General features: G+C 38.8%; 1 protein-coding gene across 1 annotated transcript; it reads right to left on the bottom strand.

The window, feature by feature from the left end:
- Positions 1 to 8179: 8179 nt before the first annotated feature.
- On the bottom strand, positions 8180 to 15982 carry SLC19A3 (solute carrier family 19 member 3). Its single transcript, XM_029225942.1, has 5 exons — positions 15833 to 15982; positions 12547 to 13360; positions 10798 to 10990; positions 9364 to 9505; positions 8180 to 8338 (listed from the first exon to the last, which is right to left on the bottom strand). The coding sequence occupies exons 1-5, from the start codon at positions 15980 to 15982 to the stop codon at positions 8180 to 8182; spliced, it is 1458 nt and encodes a 485-aa protein (XP_029081775.1).
- Positions 15983 to 17807: the final 1825 nt, after the last annotated feature.

The raw sequence follows: 17807 nt of genomic DNA, 5'->3' as shown, positions 1-17807 counted from the left end.
TTTTTTTAGATTCCATATATATGCATTAGCATAAGGTATTTGTTTTTCTCTTTCTGACTTCACTCTGTATGACAGACTTTAGGTCCATTCACCTCACTACAAATAACTCAGTTTTGTTTCTTTTTATGGCTGAGTAATATTCCATTGTATATATGTATCACATCTTCTTTATCCATTCATCTGTCGATGGACATTTAGGTTGCTTCCATGTCCTGGCTATTGTAAATAGTGCTGCAATGAACATTGTGGTGCATGTCTCTTTATGAATTATGGTTTTCTCAGGGTATATGCCCAGTAGTGGGATTGCTGTGTCATATGGTAGCTCTATTTTTAGTTTTTTAAGGAACCTCCATACTGTTCTCCATAGTGGCTGTGTCAATTTACATTCCCACCAACAGTGCAGGAGGGTTCCCTTTTCACCACACCCTTTCCAGCATTTATTGTTTCTAGCTTTTTTGATAATGGCCATTCTGACCGGCATGAGGTGATACCTCATTGTAGTTTTGATTTGCATTTCTCTAATAATTAGTGATGTTGAGCATCTTTTCATGACCCTCTTGGTCATCTCTATGTCTTCCTTGGTGAAATGTCTATTTAGGTCTTCTGCCCATTTATTAACTGGATTGTTTGTTTTTTTGATATTGAGCTCCACTAGCTGTTTGTATATTTTGGGGATTGATCCTTTGTCTGTTTTTTCATTTGCAAATATTTTCTCCCATTCTGAGGGTGGTCTTTCTGTTTTGTTTATGGTTTCCTTTGCTGTGCAAAAGCTTTTAAGTTTAATTAAGTCCCATTTGTTTATTTTTGTTTTTATTTCTTTTACTCTAGAAGGTGGGTCAAAAAAGATCTTGCTGTGGTTTATGTCAAATAGTGTTTTTCCTATTTTTTCCTCTAAAAGTTTTGTAGTGTCTGGTCTTACATTTAAGTCTTAATCCACTTGGAGTTTATTTTTGTGTATGGTGTTAGGGAGTGTTCTAATTTCATACTTCTATAAGTAGCTGTCCAGTTTTCCCAGCACCACTTATTGAAGAAGCTGTCTTTTCTCCATTGTATGTTCTTGCCTCCTTTGTTATAAATTAGGTGCCAATATGTGCGTGGGTTTATCTCTGGGCATTCTATCCTGTACCACTGGTCTATATTTCTGTTTTTGTGCCAGTACCATACTGTCTTGATTATGGTAACTTTGTGGTATAGTTCGAAGTCAGGGAGCGTGATTCCTCCAACTCCGTTTTTCTTTCTCAAGATTGCTTTGGCTATTTGGGATCTTTTCTGTTTCCATACGAATTGTAAGATTTTTAAATTCTAATTCTGTGAAGAATGCCATTGGTAGTTTGATAGGGATTGCATTGAATCTGTAGATTGCTTTGGATACTATAGTCATTTTCACAATGTTGATTCTTCCAATCCAGGAGCATGGTATATTTCTCCATCTGCTTATGTCATCTTTGATTTCTTTCATCAGTGTTTTATAGTTTTCTGAGTACAAGTCTTTCACATCCTTAGGCAGGTTTATTCCTAGGTATCTTATTCTTTTTGTTGCAGTGGTAAATGGGAGTGTTTCCTTAATTTCTCTTTCTGATTTTTTGTTGTTGGTGTATAGGAATGCCAGAGGTTTCTGTGCATTAATTTTGTATTCTGCAACCTTACCAAATTCATTGATTAGTTCTAGTAGCTTTCTGGTGGTATCTTTAGGATTTTCTATGTATAGTATCATGTCATCGCCAAACAGTGACAGTTTTACTTCTCTTCCAATTTGTATTCCTTTATTTCTTTTTCTTCTCTGATTGCTGTGGGCTAGGACTTCCAAAACTATGTTGAATAAGAGTGACGAGAGTGGACGCCTTTGTCTTGTTCCTGATCTTAGTGGAAATGCTTTCAGTTTTTCACCATTGAGTATGATGCTTGCTGTAGGTTTGTCATATATGGCCTTTATTATGTTGAGGTAGGTTCCCTCTATGCCCATTTTCTGGAGAGTTTTTGTCATAAATAGGTGTTGAATTTTGTCAAGAGCTTTTTCTGCATCTACTGACATGATCATATGGTTTTTATTCCTTAATTTGTTAATGTGCTGTATCACTTTGATTGATTTGCGTATACTGAAGAATCCTTGCATCCCTGGGATAAATCCCACTTGATCATAGTGTATGATCCTTTCAAAGTGCTGTTGGATTCTGTTTGCTAGTATTTTGTTCAGGATTTTTGCAACTATTTTCATCAGTGATATTGGTCTATAATTTTCTTTTTTTTGTGATACCTTTTTCTGGTTTTGGTATAGGGGGATGGGGGCTTCATAGAATGAATTTGGGAGTGTTTCTCCCTCTGCGATTTTTTGGAAGAGTTTGATAAGGATCGGTGTTAGCTCTTCTCTAAATGTTTGATAGAATTTGCCTGTGAAGCCATCTGGTCATGGACTTTTGTTTGTTGGAAGAGTTTTAATTATGGTTTCAATTTCATTACTTGTGATAGGTTTGTTTATATTTTCTAATTCTTCCTGGTTCAGTCTTGGGAAATTGTTCCTTTCCAAGAATTTGTCCATTTCTTTGTGCTTGTCCATTTTCCTGGAATATAGTTTGCAGTAGTCTCTTATAATCCTTTGTATTTCTGCAGTGTCAGCTGTGATTTCTCCTTTTGCATTTCTAATTTTATTTTATTATTTTTTTTTGTGGTACGTGGGCCTCTCACTGCTGTGGTCTCTCCCGTTGCAGAGCACAGGCTCCAGACGCTCAGCGGCCATGGCTCACGGGCCCAGCCGCTCCGCGGCATGTGGGATCCTCCTGGACTGGGGCACGAACCCGTGTCCCCTGCATCGGCAGGTGGACTCTCAACAACTGCGCCACCAGCGAAGCCCCTCTAATTTTATTGATTTTTGTCCTCTCCCTTTTTTTCTTGATGAGTCTGGCTAAGGGTTTATCAATTTTGTTTATCTTCTCCAAGAACCAGCTTTTAGTTTTATTGATCTTTGTTAGTGTTTTCTTCATTTCTATTTCATTTATTTCTGATCTGATCTTTATGATTTCTTTCCTTCTACTGACTTTGGGTTTTCTTTGTTCTTCTTTCTCTAGTGGTTTTAAGTGCAGGGTTAGAGTGTTTATTTGAGATTTTTCTTGTTTCTTGAGGTGAGATTGACTTGCTATAAACTTCCCTCTTAGAACTGCTTTTGCTGCATCCCATAGGCTTTGGTTCGTCATGTTTTCATTGTCATTTGTTTCTATGTATTTTTCAGTTTCTTCTTCGATTTCCTCAGTGATCTCTTGGTTATTTAGTAGTGCACTGTTTAGCCTTCATGTATTTGTGTTTTTTACAATTTTTTTCCTGTAATTGATTTCCAATCTCATAGTGTTGTGGTCAGAAAAGATGTTTGATACAATTTCAATTTTCTTAAATTTCTGAGGCTTGATTTGTGACCCAAGATGTGATCTATCCTGAAGAATGTTCCATGTGCACTTGAGAAGAAAGTGTATTCTGCCACTTTGGGGTAGAATGTTCTATAAATATCAATTAGATCTATCTCGTCTATTGTGTCATTTAAAGATTGTGTTTCCTTATTTATTTTCTGTTTGGATGATCTGTCCATTGGTGTATGTGGGGTGTTAAAGTCTCCTTCTATTATTGTGTTACTGTTGATTTCTCCTTTCATGGTTGTTAGCATTTGCCTTATGTATTGAGGTGCTCCTATGTTGGGTGCAGAAGCATTTATAATTGTTATATCTTCTTCTTGGATTTATCCTTTGATCATTATGTAGTGTCCCTCCTTGGATTTTTCAGAGTTTCCACTGAAAAATCAGCTGATAACCTTATGGGGATTCCTTTGTATGTTATTTTTTGTTTTCCCTTGCTGCTTTTAATATTTTTTCTTTGAATTTAATTTTTGTTAGTTTGATTAATATGTGTCTTGGTGTGTTTTTCTTAGGGTTTATCCTGTATGGGACTCTCTCTGCTTCCTGGACTTGGGTGACTATTTCTGTTCCCATGTTAGGGAAGTTTTCAACTATAATCTCTTCAGATATTTTCTCAGACCCTTTCTTTTTCTCTTCCTCTGGGACCCCTATAATTCGAATGTTCATGTGTTTAGTGTTGTCCCAGAGGTTTCTGAGATTGTCTTCAATTCTTTTCATTCTTTTTTCTTTATTCTGCTCCCTGGCAGTTATTCCCACCATTTTATCTTCCAGCTCACTTATTCATTCTTCTGCCTCTGTTATTCTGTTACTGATTCCTTCTAGTATATTTTTCATTTCAGTTATTGTGTTGTTCATCTCTGTTTGTTCTTTAGTTCTTCTAGATATTTGTTAAACATTTCTTGTATTTTCTCAATCTGTTCTTCCATTCTATTTCTGAGATTCTGGATCATATTTATTATCATTACTCTGAATTCTTTTTTAGGTAGATTGCCTATTTCCTCTTCATTTATTCGGTCTTGTAGGTTTTTACCTTGCTCCTTCATCTGTTACATATTTTTTTGCTGTCTCTTTTTTTTTTTTTTTATGAGTAAGATTATGTTCCTGTTTTACTGGTCGTTTGGCCTGAGGCTTCCAACACTGGAGTTTGTAGGCTATTGGGTAGAGCTGGGTCTTGGTGCTGAGATGAGGACCTCTGTGAGACCTCACTCTGACGAATATTCCCTGGGGTCTGAGGTTCTCTATTAGTCCAGTGGTTTGGACTTGAGCTCCCACTGCAGGAGCTTCTGCCTGACCCCGGGCTTGTGAACCAAGATCTCGCAAGCCATGTGGAGTGGCAAAAAAAAAAAAAAAAAGAAAAAGAAAAAAGAAAGAATAACAAAATAAAAAATAAAATTAGACTATGAAACTAACAGATATGTTAGAAAGAATGTAAAAATAAAAATATATATGAATCAACAACCGGAAGGTACATCAGTACCACAATAGTCAAAAAGAGAAGGAGGGAAGGAAGAGAAAAGAAAAATGGTTGGGGGAAGGCCTTGGCTGTGGAGGGCAGGAACTAAGCAAGGGTGAGGTTTGGGTGGTGGGTGGGGCCAATGCTTAGGACCCACAGGGCTGGAAAAGGCCCTGGGGGCTGTGGGGGTTGGGGCTTAGGCTCAAAGAACAGAAGGGATCCAGGTGTGCCCCCCCAGGGGACCTCACCTGGGAGCCCAGCAGCCTTCCTGGGCTTGAGAGGGCAGGGCAAATACCCTCCTCTCCTCTCCTGCTCCTCCAATTTGGGGTCTTGAAAGGTCCCTCCTGCCTGCCTCTCCTGATCTCCCCGGCCTCCCTCCTATGACCCCAGGACCCACATGACCTGGAAGGGGCTTTGGATTGCAGGGGACTGGCCTGGGAGCTCAGCAGATTCCCCAGGCCTGAGTGGGCGGGGCAATTGTCCTCTGCTCCTCTCCCGCTCATCCCAGGGGGCCCTTCCCACCTGCATCTCCTGTTCTCCCCTTGGCCTCCCTCCTATGCCCCCAGGACCCAGGTGGCCTGAATGGGGCTTTGGAGTGGGGGGGAGCCGGCTTGGGAGCTCAGCAGGTTCCCCAGCCCGAGTGGGCCAGGTGATCACCCTCTGCTCCTCTCCCACTCTTCCTGGAGAGTCCCTGCCACCTGCCTCTCCTGATCTCCCCCACCTCAGGGGCACCGATCCTGTCTGGCCTCCACTTCTCCTCCCCCCTCAGTCCCGCTATGTCCTACCAGTTCAGTCTGGGATTCCTCCCGTCTCTTTGGATGTCAGAGTCCCCCACCAGCAGCTGGCAGGCACCCTAGCTGTAGGGAGATGCTAATTCCACGTCTTCCCACATTGGCATCTTGAATCCATCTTCTTCATTGTAGTTTTTGTACACATTTCTCTTATGAGCATTTTTTCACATGTCTGAGCCCTTTCTCTGAATTCCCCGTTCACATCCTTTGCCCATCTTTTCATCAGGGTTTTGACCTTTTTTCTTATCAATTTGTATTTGTTCTATATAAATTAGGGAAAGTAGCTTTGATGAGTTGCAGTATTTCTTCCAGATTATCACTTGTCTTTTGGCTTTGCTTATATTACTTTTTCTTCCATGCGTAAGTTTAGTTTTATGCTGTCAATTCACTTTTTTATGACTTCTAGGTTTTCTGTTACTTTAGACAGGTTTGAAGTTACAATTTTTGCATGTTTCCTCCTGGTACTTTTGTAGTTTCGTTTTTCACATCTGCATATTGATACACACCACACACTGATGGTTATTCTAGCACTCTTGGGTCCAACTTAATTTTTCCTTTGAAAAAAATTGTTCCAATCTTATTAAATATTCCATCTTTTCCTTCTTGTATGAAATGCTATCTTTATCATAGTCTAAAATCCCATATGAATTAGGGACTATTTCAGAACTTCCTACTCTGTTGCATTGGACTGTCTCTTCATGCTGATTATGTTACTGTAATTAAGCATTTACAGTAGGATTTTATTCCTTGCAAATAATTTAATCTCATTTTTCCACTTAAAAAACATTTTCCTCATTCTTCTTTGTTAATTTCCAAATAAAGTTAGAATCACCTTTACTAGTTAAAAAAATATATTTTTTCTCTGGGATGGGATTTAACTTATAAATTTATTTAAGAAGCCTGATGTATATATATATATATTACATATTTTTTTCTTCCTAACCAAGAACAAGGTAGGCTTTTCCATATGTTTAGGTGTTATTTCATAATCTCCAAAAGTGTTTTCAGGCACATTTATATATGTCTTACACATTTACTAAATGAGTAAATAGATTAAATGTAATCTTAGGTATTTTATTTTTATTCTATTATAAATGTGGTCTTTTATTCCCATATATCTTCTAAATGGTTGTTGTATCATGAAAACTTTTGATTTCTATTTACTTACTTTCTATATTACTAACTCAGTTTTTAGTTGAGACCCTTGGGTGCATACTTGTAGCCTCTGGAATTGTGATGGTTTTGCCTCTTCCTTTCCAACTTTTGATTTTTCATTTTTTTTTCTTGTCTAACTGTGTTGGCTAATATCTTCAGGACAATAACCAAGAAGGATAAGAGTAGTCATTCTTTTCTTGCTTTTGATGTAATTAGTTATTAGTTTTCTCCACTGTATTGGCTTTTGGACTGAATTTTAATTTTTTGTCCAGAGATTGAATTTTGAGATTTGGAGAAAAGTCTATTTGAAACACAAATCTTGAATCAGCATTCATTATTCCCAGTGGCAGAATGTTCAATGAAATTTTTGTTGAAGTTTCAAATGACAGATAAACTCAGCCAATTTTCAGCACAATTCACCAAAAAATCAGAAAGGCTCTTTAATATTTTTGCACCAATTAATTTTATTTAGCACAATCTGTGTCATCTAAAAATTAGGTGCTTTCCCCCCATCAGTGTTTCCTTATTTATGAATACTTCTAGAAATCCCTGAAAATTTCTACTTAAGTTTTTCTGTTTTAGGCAGACATCACACTGACACGACATTAAAACATTTGTCTGGGGTCATGATAGAAGAAAGCTCATTGTCTCTCCTGGGGCCACTGGGAATTGGCATGAATGTCATTCTGTGGCCACACAGGAGTGTCTGGAGTTATTCCTGAGGTAGAGTTTCAACGACAAAGCTCAGAAGAGCACAAAGTGAGGAGTAATGATTAAAAATTTAAGTGGTGATATTATCAAATAATAGCTTGTGAATAATACTGTGTTATCAGGAGAGAAAAGGATTCCTTAGAAATGGGACCAAGCCCTATAATTCTCTCAAGGAACTGTAAGTTTTAAAGAAATATACTTAATGGAAGAAGAAGGACAATGGCTCATGTGACAAAAAATATCCATTGTGTTGCCTGTTTTGGGTAAAATAAAACAAATATCTAAGCCAAGCAAGAGGGTCACTTCAGTTAGTATTTCTGCTCACAAATGAGGAATATCAAACTCTAGAATGGTTGGAGTTTTCTCATGGTTTGTTTCCATGCCACTTGCACATCCTTGCAAGCAATCAAAACCAGAATTTTCCAGTCATTGTTATTCACTGGGGTTCCCCAACATAGGCTGTTTAATTGAGATGGTATACCTGAACAGCTGCAATGAGTTCAGCTGGGTACATAGATATCTGGTCCAAAGCTGAACTTTCCTGGCTTTGAAAAGTTTCACTGGAATCCAGACCTGTGAAGTGTGTCAATTTATGGCACTCCGTGACTTTGTGACCAGCAGAGTCCTTGCTCAGAGGCTGTAGTTGTTGACAGAGGTTAGAACCTTGTTCATTAGTTGTTCTTTGGTTCTTCTGGGTGTGGCCCATATGGATTCTGACTTGTAGCAGAGCTCTGCACTGTCTTTCGGCATTTGGTTGAGTAGATAATGAATATGCTTCGCATCAGGAAAATGCCAGCAATGACTGCAAAATAACTCCCATAAACTAAAAACTAGAGAAAAACAGAGTTAATTAGACACACATGAAATTTGACTATCTAGGTTATTGATAATACATAGTGATGCTGTTGATTTACTTGGATAATGGGGTAACCGAGAATCAGGATCTTAATATGGATCTTTTAGATGTGCACAATACTCTCTTTTCCCCTCTTAGAAGAACCAGGCATGAAAGGGTAAGCAATGCAGTAACTAAGAGTGTGGGCTCTGGAGTCAGGGTTGCTTGGATTCAAATTCTAGCACATGCCACCAATAGTGAAAGAAACGCTAAATCCCACTGATTTACGTGTCTATGTTTGGAGGATAGTGCAATGCTATATGTAATGTCTCCAGGAATGAGTTTTCGACACTGAGGTTACTTTTTACCTGCCTTATCCCCTTTTTTTCAGATCCACATGTAAAATGTGAAATTGGACTAATTTTAAGTCTCTCAGTACTCTGAGAGACTTAAAGGGGAAGTGAACTCTGCAGCCACGTACCCCTTCCCAGTTGCATCTTAGTATATTGTGGTACTGGACCACGGGGGAAGGAGGAGACATAAGGGGGACATGAAGGCAAGAGTGTTACCTGATAGGGTTTTAGGGACCAAAGGCAAATGCTAACCTATAGTGATTACTGCTCAAAACCTACTTGGTTTTACAGTTGATGGTTAAAGGCATGGCTAATTTTACTTTATTTTATTTAAGTTTTTTTTTTTTTGATGTGGACCATTTTTAAAGTCTTTTTTGAATTTGTTACAATATTGCTTCTGTTTTATCTTTTGGGTTTTTGGCCGTGAGGCATGTGGGTTCTTATCTCCCCGACCGGGGATCAAACCTGCACCCCCTGCATTGGAAGGTGAAGTCTTAACCACTGGACTGCCAGGGGAGTCCTAAGGCATGGTTTATTTTAAAATTTGCCTAGCCAAGAAATTCAATACTGCCAGTGGTAAGGTTGAAAAAGCCCTCTGAGGTGACCAGGTTATTCTACATCCCCCCCCCAACTGCGTGAATAGGAAAATGGAAGTACTGCAGCTTACCTGAATGCGGACTGGCAGCCTCAATCCTCCCTGATCTACTACGATCACGGTTATAACAGTCTGAATCACCAGGGCGATGAAGGTGTTGATTCCAAACACCAGGGCGTAGCGTTCCACACTCAGATTAACTGCGATCTGAAACCTGTCATTCAACATAGAATAAGATTTTTAACGAGAACGTACATGGGATTCTTATCTTTAAAAGAAAATGAAGAGAAAACAGTGTCTTGTTAACAGCACTTTTTGTCTAAATCTCCTCCAGTATAGACAAACGGGCAGAACAAGGAAAAAATATATACTTAAAGGCTGAATTAAATATACTTAAAGGAAATATGGCAAAATTCTTCCTATCCAATTTAATGGTTCCAGAAATTAAACCTAAATGTTCTTCCTTTGAGATGACCCATATTAAACTGAGGCCAGAATTGGAATTGGAATTGGAATCATCTTCCACTTCTGGTTTAAATCTCATAAGAAACCTATTTTTTATAATTATATAGATATTGAAATCTTATTACAAAGCACTTTTGAAAGACTGGCAGATATATGTTATTTATAGTTCTTCCTTGGAATGCAGGTAAAAGGCTTTGGGTTCTGAATATTCTTAAAATGAAAAGAAACAATGTCATCTTACCTTAACAAAATACTCGCCTTAAAAAAACTCAAGACACATGAGTTTGATACATTAAACAGACACCCTTTGGTGAAAATAATGAACTTGCCTCAAGTTTCATCTCTTTCCTTTGTTTCATGATCTTTTCTCAGGGTCCACATTTCCGTGTTTTGTCAATTACTTATCAAGCATTTTTCACAGACTAAAACTCAAAACTTTATAAAGCTTTTGGCTCTACCTTCATGTGATTTGAAATTCAAATGTTTCTTATCTCTTTTGGTTAATACCAAAGCATATATCCTATAGTCAGGTTTCTCTGCACTTATATATAGAACCAAATGTTTTTAATCATTAAAAAAATGATCTCTGGGATTCATAGTTTCTTGTAATCTTTGCATCTACTTTTTTCAGTATCCACCTTGCTGAAAATATTTTGTTTCATACAAAAGTATATGCCTGGAATTACTCAAGCAACCAAGTGAAATCAGAGGTGTAATCTAAGCTTAATCATTCAAAATCAAATTGCATTACACCGTGCAAATTGGCAAACTTGAAATAAAAATCACAACCTGACCATGTATCATTGCCTTTGGTTTATGAACTTACAGAACGTGTTTCCCTTGCTGATTAATATTAGCAATATTTGGTGAGCAATTAAATGAAAAGATGGCTCAATTGTGCCTAATTTAATATGAAGTAGTCAACATTTAATATTGCAATTGATTAAAATCCTTCCAAAGTTCTCAAAAGAATTATAGGAATACAGAAAAGAGAATATGGTTTAGTTTTAGGACTGGGAAGAAATGCTTAGTAATACTTACACTGCTATGGTGATAAGAAGCATATAGCTGGTCTTGAATAACAAATAGCCTACATAACATGCCCATATGCTGGTCGTGTAATGCATGAGAAATAGAGAGCCTGCGTTGACAACCGAGAAGATGGCCAGAGCCAACTCTCCCAGAAGATCCCAGTTGACTTTCACATAACCCACTGCAAAGGCAGCCAGGGCCCCTAAAGAAGAAACATTAAGGAAGATCCAACATATTGACTTTGCCCATGGGAAACATCAACATGTTCTCTTAAGAACTCAGGTCTCAGGTAATTCTGAAAGATAAACATATTGCTTTCCCAATTCGTGAAAATAGTGTGATCCACCTAAATGGGGATTTATCTGTGTCTCAAGCATATTTTCCTTTGGCTACTCTGTTTAATTTCTATTCTTTCAGTCATTTAGTTGTCACACTTTTAATTAGCATCAACTACATGCCAGGCACTGTTCTATGCAGAGGGACTAGAAAGGTTCCTAACCACCCACAGAGTGGGGAGGAATGCTACATAAACTCAGTCACTTAATACAACATGCTCGGGCAGGGATACATAAAGGTGAAACAACTGCTCTGGCAGTACACCTAGCCTGTTCATATCTGCCTTTCTTTATTGTTTTTCTCAGTGATAGGTAACAGATGCGTTGCATCAGGTAGTAAGTTTTAGTCTTTATTACTAATCTTGCTTAATTTTACTTCTAATCTCTATCTTAATGTCTTCAAGATCTGGCTTAATTTACCTGAGGTTTTGGGTGAACAATTTATAGAGTTTAAGAGATTGAATAATTGACAGTAATTAGAGTTAGTAATTATAGTTCTCTTTAACAAAGTGAGAGATATTTATGTTTCAAATTACTGAGATTTGATTAACTTTTCCACATGTGATCTAGGCAAGAACCACACTGTAAAAGACATAAAGTTACTTTTCTTCCCAGAAATTGGAATGTAGGAGAGATAATTTCAGTGAACTAACTCTAGTACAGTCTTGGTTTCCAGGAGTTAAACTGAAATCTCCTAAAAGGGAGACAATAATAAAACAGACACCACATGAGGTTTCTGAAAATTTATGTAAAAGAGGGTGTGGAAATCTCCTACTTCCTAGAAAAATACCTTCAAAGTCTTAGTTGAATTTAAGTTTCCATTAACCAGGATATAAATATTTATTGTAGAGGGAACTTCAAAGGCAGATTTTCCTCTGATATTAGAATCCTGACTCACATAACATCTTCCACTTCTGATTTAAATCTCATAAGAAAGCTAATTTTGAAAATTTGTGGTGTAGAGCCTGGAATTGCTTAAAGATGGGCACTAGCTAAATCAAATTCTTTATTAACAAAAACCCTTCCAGTGATAATTTGGAAGTCTTAAAAGTTCAGTTCATTTTCTAAAATAATAAAAACACCTTTTTTATACACAAGATACCTATTTTCTCTTTGATATTAAAAACAATCCTGAAAGAACAGGGGGCATTATTAACACTTTTCTTGATGATGAAATGGAATCTTGGGAATCTGACTAGAATGTGATCACTTGGTGCTGAATTCCGAGCTCTTGAGTTACCAGTAACTGCAACACATTAAATAGAAATGTCCTGTCCCTCTTTGTGCCCCACTGCCTTCTATTCCTGGAAAAGATTAATATGCCTTCTGAACAGACCTAATTTACCACCATGGAGAATTTAGCAACTGGAGAAATGAACTTAGTGGGGGGTAGCCCGTCAAAGGAAGATCAAAGTTTACTTACCTCCAAAGGTTGCAATAGCTTCTACTGCTCCATTATATATTATGGAACTCTGGCCTGGTGCCTTGTAATCCCACAGGACTTGAACATAGTTCAAAACTTGGTTAAAACCTGCTGTGGAAAAGGCCCACCATAGGGACCAGTAAAAAAGATGTTTTGAGGAGTAACACTCCTTCAAATCTTGTAACCACTGCACAAAAACTCTCAAAGCTACACTTTCTGGCTTTGAGCTGCTCCAATGGCCATCATATGGGTTCCCTGAAACAGTGACTACTTCTTGTCCACCTGGTTCATGATCCTTTTGAGGTTCCTCTAAGACAGCATCCTTTCCTGCTGGCTTTGGAGGAGCTTCTTTGCTGGGTTTTGCATGAAAAAACATGCTCTTCTTAGGCATTGGTAGGAAAAGTGAGAAAAGGAAGGCCATGGAAACAGAGGCCAAGGATATGACGTTGAGGTAAAAGTATGATAGGTTGGCCAGGGATACCAAGAGTTGGGCCAGCACTGAGGCCGCCGTGTAGGCCACCAGCGTGGCACTCCTGCAGTAGCCACTCACTTTCTGATAATGCTCTGGGCTGACCACGCTGTAAATGTAGGCATAGTAGGCCACCTCGGTGGCAGTGACCATCCCATAGAAGAACTCTACGACCTGCATGGTCTTCACTCCTTGGCCAAACAAGAGCAGCAGCCAGGTAATGATGAAGCTGATCCCTTGTAGGTTGATGACTGGCTTGTAGCGGACGTAATCGGTGAGGATAAACACCGGGAACAGCAGCACCAGATATGAGTATGTCCACACGGGGAAGATCTCATTTGTGATCTGCAGAGTTGAAAAATGGATCCTGTGACCATGAAGCACCAGGAAGTGAGGAGGGTTACCTTTCTCAGATTCGTGTATTACTAAGGTACATGTCGCTTGCCCGATACAAAAGTCTGCATCCAATCAAATAGGGTATTCTCCGTATTATGAGAAAGCACAATAGAAAATTGATTTTCAAGGAACCCAGTAGGAAAGGAGAGCTCCCCCCACCCCACCAAAAAACCCACTTCATACACTTACATGCATCTCCATAGAAGAGTATACTGGCTTAATGTGCAATCTGAGCTATATTAAATTTATAATAGTATGTACACTAGAGCCCAGGCATACCTCATTTTATTGTGTTTTGCTTTATTGTGCTTTGCAGATATCGTGTTTTGTTTTGTTTTGTTTTTCACAGATTAAAGGTCTGTGGCAACCTGCATTGAGCAGGTCTATTGACACCATTTTTCCAATAGCATTTGCTCACTTCATGTCTTTGTCACATTTTGGTAATTCTTACAATATTTCAAGCTTTTTCATTATTATTATATTTGTTATGGTGATCTATGATCAATAATCTTTGATGTTACTATTGTAATTGTTTTGGCGTTTTTTTAGCAATAAAATATTTTTCAATTAAGGTATATACTTTTTAGACATAATGCTATTGCACACTTAATAGACTATAGTATAGTGAAAACATAACTGCTTTTTTTTTTTTTTTGCGGTACACGGGCCTCTCACTGCTGTGGCCTCTCCTGTTGCGGAGCACAGGCTCCGGACGCGCAGGCTCAGCGACCAATGCTCACCGGCCCAGCCGCTCCGCGGCATGTGGGATCTTCCCCGACCGGGGCACGAACCCGTGTCCCCTGCATAGGCAGGCGGACTCTCAACCACTGCGCCACCAGGGAAGCCCCATAACTGTTTTATGCACTGGGAAATTAAAAAAAAATGTGTGTGATTGCTTTACTGCAATGTTCACTTTATTGCGGCGGTCTGGAACCAAACCTGCAATATCTCTGAGGTGTGCCTGTAAACTAGTTAAAAATTGTTCAACAGACACTTGTGGGTTTTTCAGGCTATTAAAAAATACTATTCTCTTCTTGTTCAGAGATAACAACACTAGATAAAGCAGCTACAGTGTTAGAATAATCCAGCAACCTTTACCTTTATGTGATTCATCATTATGACAAAAATCTCAGCCTTGCAAGTCTGGATGAACACCCATATGAAGACAGCACAGGGTAAATCATCTTGCAGAATTACGGTGTGGGAACAAGCAATGCATTTCATCTCCTTCCTGGCCAAATTTGCTGGGCTCCCAACCCCGTTTGCCTCCAATTCTACTGATTTGTCTCTGCTCACTCAATTCTGGCCTCAGTTTAATATGGGTCATCTCATGGATTTAGTCAGAAATGCACGGCACCTCAAGGTTCATTCACAGAAAGGACTGAAGAAGTTGTTGATCTTTGGGGCGTGATGGGTACAGGTGCAGGTCAGCTGCATTAGACTTTGTTCTGTGCCCCCTGCTTTCTCCAGCAACCTCAGTGGGTTCCTGTTTCAATGACAGGGGAATGTTCAGTGATTTGAAAGGCTAATGTAACTGGGCTGCACTTTTGAGGTCCAGCTGGTCCCTAGTGGTCAAGGAAGCAGACCCCTGGGGCTCACTGGTTGATTCTGGATGTCTATCTGTTGTTTGCTTTGTCTTAATAGTGACATGCTTCCATCTGGGAAACTTTGAAACAGAGTTGCCCCTAAGTGATTTTACACTACAGTAGAATAAGCTTGCCCTTCCGTCCATACTACCTTATCACCAAATAAAGCAGCATCAGTGAGCCTTTCAGGTGAAGCCACACACTCTACAGTGTTTTCTTAGCTATGGCTGGAGACTAATAAAACCAGCCCAGGGTAATTCTCCGACTGGGTCAGTGCACTTTCTTGTTGCACTTGTCATAAAAAAAAAAAAAAAAGAGGTGGATCCTTTGAGTAAGAGAATTGGGACTTCTGGGGAAGATAAAGCTGGGAGATAAAGCTGTTAATGTCTCACCTGCTGATAAAGAGTTTTTCAAAATGAAGTTAGTGTCCTAAAGAAATGCTACAATTTTTAAACAGATTCTGCTTATACCCCAGCAGGCTAAAAGTTTATTAGGACTAGATCCTGTGCCTGGCATCACTGATTTTATTTTAGGATTAGTATAATAGAATCAATGAAGACTTGACATGTTCCCATGCATTAAGCCTAATGTTAGAAGTCTACAAAAGTGAAAATATTTATTACACATGCAATGTGTTTTGGTTTCCCATTTTTGCAAGTGTGAGGAGGAAAGAGTAGTTTGAACAGTTCTATAAAATAACACATACTATGAAGATGGGATTCATTGAGGTCAGTATGTTAATCTTATTTCCTGTTGGATGAAAACCTCACTCTAGGTCCTTGTTTGAGTCCTGTAAGATTAAACCACATCAAGATATGTATGTATATTAACTCACCTCTTCACTGGTCAGGTTTTTATCTGGCCCAGATAAATACAGCATAAGGAAGGGTTCTGAGGGTCTCATCATGGAGAAGAATCCAAACAGGCAGAGGATCACAGTGGGATAAATCCAGGAATGGCTCGCTGAAGTTTGGAAACAACTCATGGCTGATCAAATGGAAACAAAACAAAAATTAACTGATGTTTATTCTTTCTGGAATCCTGGATGTCATGAAAAGCTCATTTCTAAATGTTTAATGAAAGGACAAAGTCTCATCCATCTGAAGCTGACCTGAAAACGTGAGTGATGAATAACAGCTTTCAAATATTCCTTAGGAGAATCAGTCAACCCTCCTTTGCCAACAAACTTCTTACTCATTATTGCTGCGGGAAGAGTCCCACTTCTTTAGTGCTCTCCGTCATAAACATGGTAATAAGTAGCTACTAATAATTGGTAAACAATGGGCCAGTGGATGTTTAAAAGTAAGTAAAACATTGGCTAGTGAATTACTGGTGTATAGGCATACCTCAGAGTTACTGCCGGTTTGGTTCCAGACCACTGCAACAAAGCAAATATTACAATAAAGCAAATAGCACACATTTTTTGGTTTCCCACTGCATATGAAAATTATGTTTACACTGTACTGTAGTCTATTAAGTGTGAAACAGCATCATGTCTAACAAAGCTATGTGCGTACCTTCATTAAAAAATACTTTATTGTTAAAAAATGCTAACCGTCATTTGAGCCTTCAGCGACTCGTAATCTTTTTGCAATGTTAACATCCAAGATCACTAGTCACGGGGTCACCATGACAAACATAATAAAAATGAAAAAGTTTGAAACATTGTGAGAATTACTGAAATGTGACACAGAGACACGAAGTGAGCAAATGCTGTTGAAAAAGTGGTGTTGATAGATTTGCTCCAGGCAGTGTTGCCAAAAACCTTGAATTTGTAAAAACTGCAGTGTCTGTGAAGGGCAATAAAGTCAAGTGCAATAAAACGAGGTCTGTCTGGACATGACCTTCTAGGAGGTCAAAACCAAGAGAACAGAGACTGAGTTGCTCAAGGCTTCTTCTGTCTGCACACTTTATTTTGCACGGAAACTTCTGACTCAGAAATCTTAATACACTGAATGTATTTATTTACACCTTTTCCCTCCATCAGGCTCTCCCTTGCTTAGTATTTTGCTTGACACATAATAGACCTCCAAGTTATTTTTGTTAGGTGTCTATGATCTGAGAATCTATAATTCTTCAGTTAAAAAATTAAACTGGATAAAGCTCTGACTTGCCATTTTTTCCATATTTCCCCCCTTTTCCATCCTGGTGCTAACTCTGGGCTGGGAAGAGAAGGTGTCACGTCTTAGACTGTTATTCCGCTTTTCTTTTTGACTGGGCCCATCTCATCTCTAAGTCTGAAGTTTCACACCACTCAGTGGGGCAGGTAGCTCATTAACAGTTCATACTCAGTTCATACGTTTTTCCTAACCCAGAAATAAAATTGCTTGAACTTCACATTTCAGACAAAAACTCCAGTAGAGGATTTCATTTATCACTGCACAGAAAAACAAGAACAGCAAAGCCCTTATTTTACGGTGGCTACGTTTGAAAACATCTTGCTTTTTCATGGGGATTACAATGTGCAACGGGAAAGCTCACCCTCATGCCTTCATATTTTGGATCAAGCATTACTTTGTAAAGGGGACACATTTTTTGGTGGTCTTGTGCGTGGTTAAGTTCTCTAAGTCCTAGGAAAGAAACTAACCTGCTGTATGATGCTTTTCTGTATCTAATCTAACTAAATCCTCATAATAACTATAACACACAATAATTTCCCAGATTCCCAGGTGAGGATATGGGAGATCCAAGATGTCCAACAACTGACTTCAAACCACATGGTCAAGATTTGAACCCAGGTCTTCCTGGCTCCCAGCTCCAGGGTCCTGTCACCTGCTCCACTTGGCCTCATTCTGGTGGCCTTCTTCCTT

Source organism: Monodon monoceros, unplaced genomic scaffold (assembly GCF_005190385.1).
Source record: "Monodon monoceros isolate NGI ecotype Baffin Bay Population unplaced genomic scaffold, NGI_Narwhal_1 Super_Scaffold_16, whole genome shotgun sequence".
Taxonomy (NCBI): domain Eukaryota; kingdom Metazoa; phylum Chordata; class Mammalia; order Artiodactyla; family Monodontidae; genus Monodon; species Monodon monoceros.
This window is presented reverse-complemented; position numbering and strand designations above follow the sequence as displayed.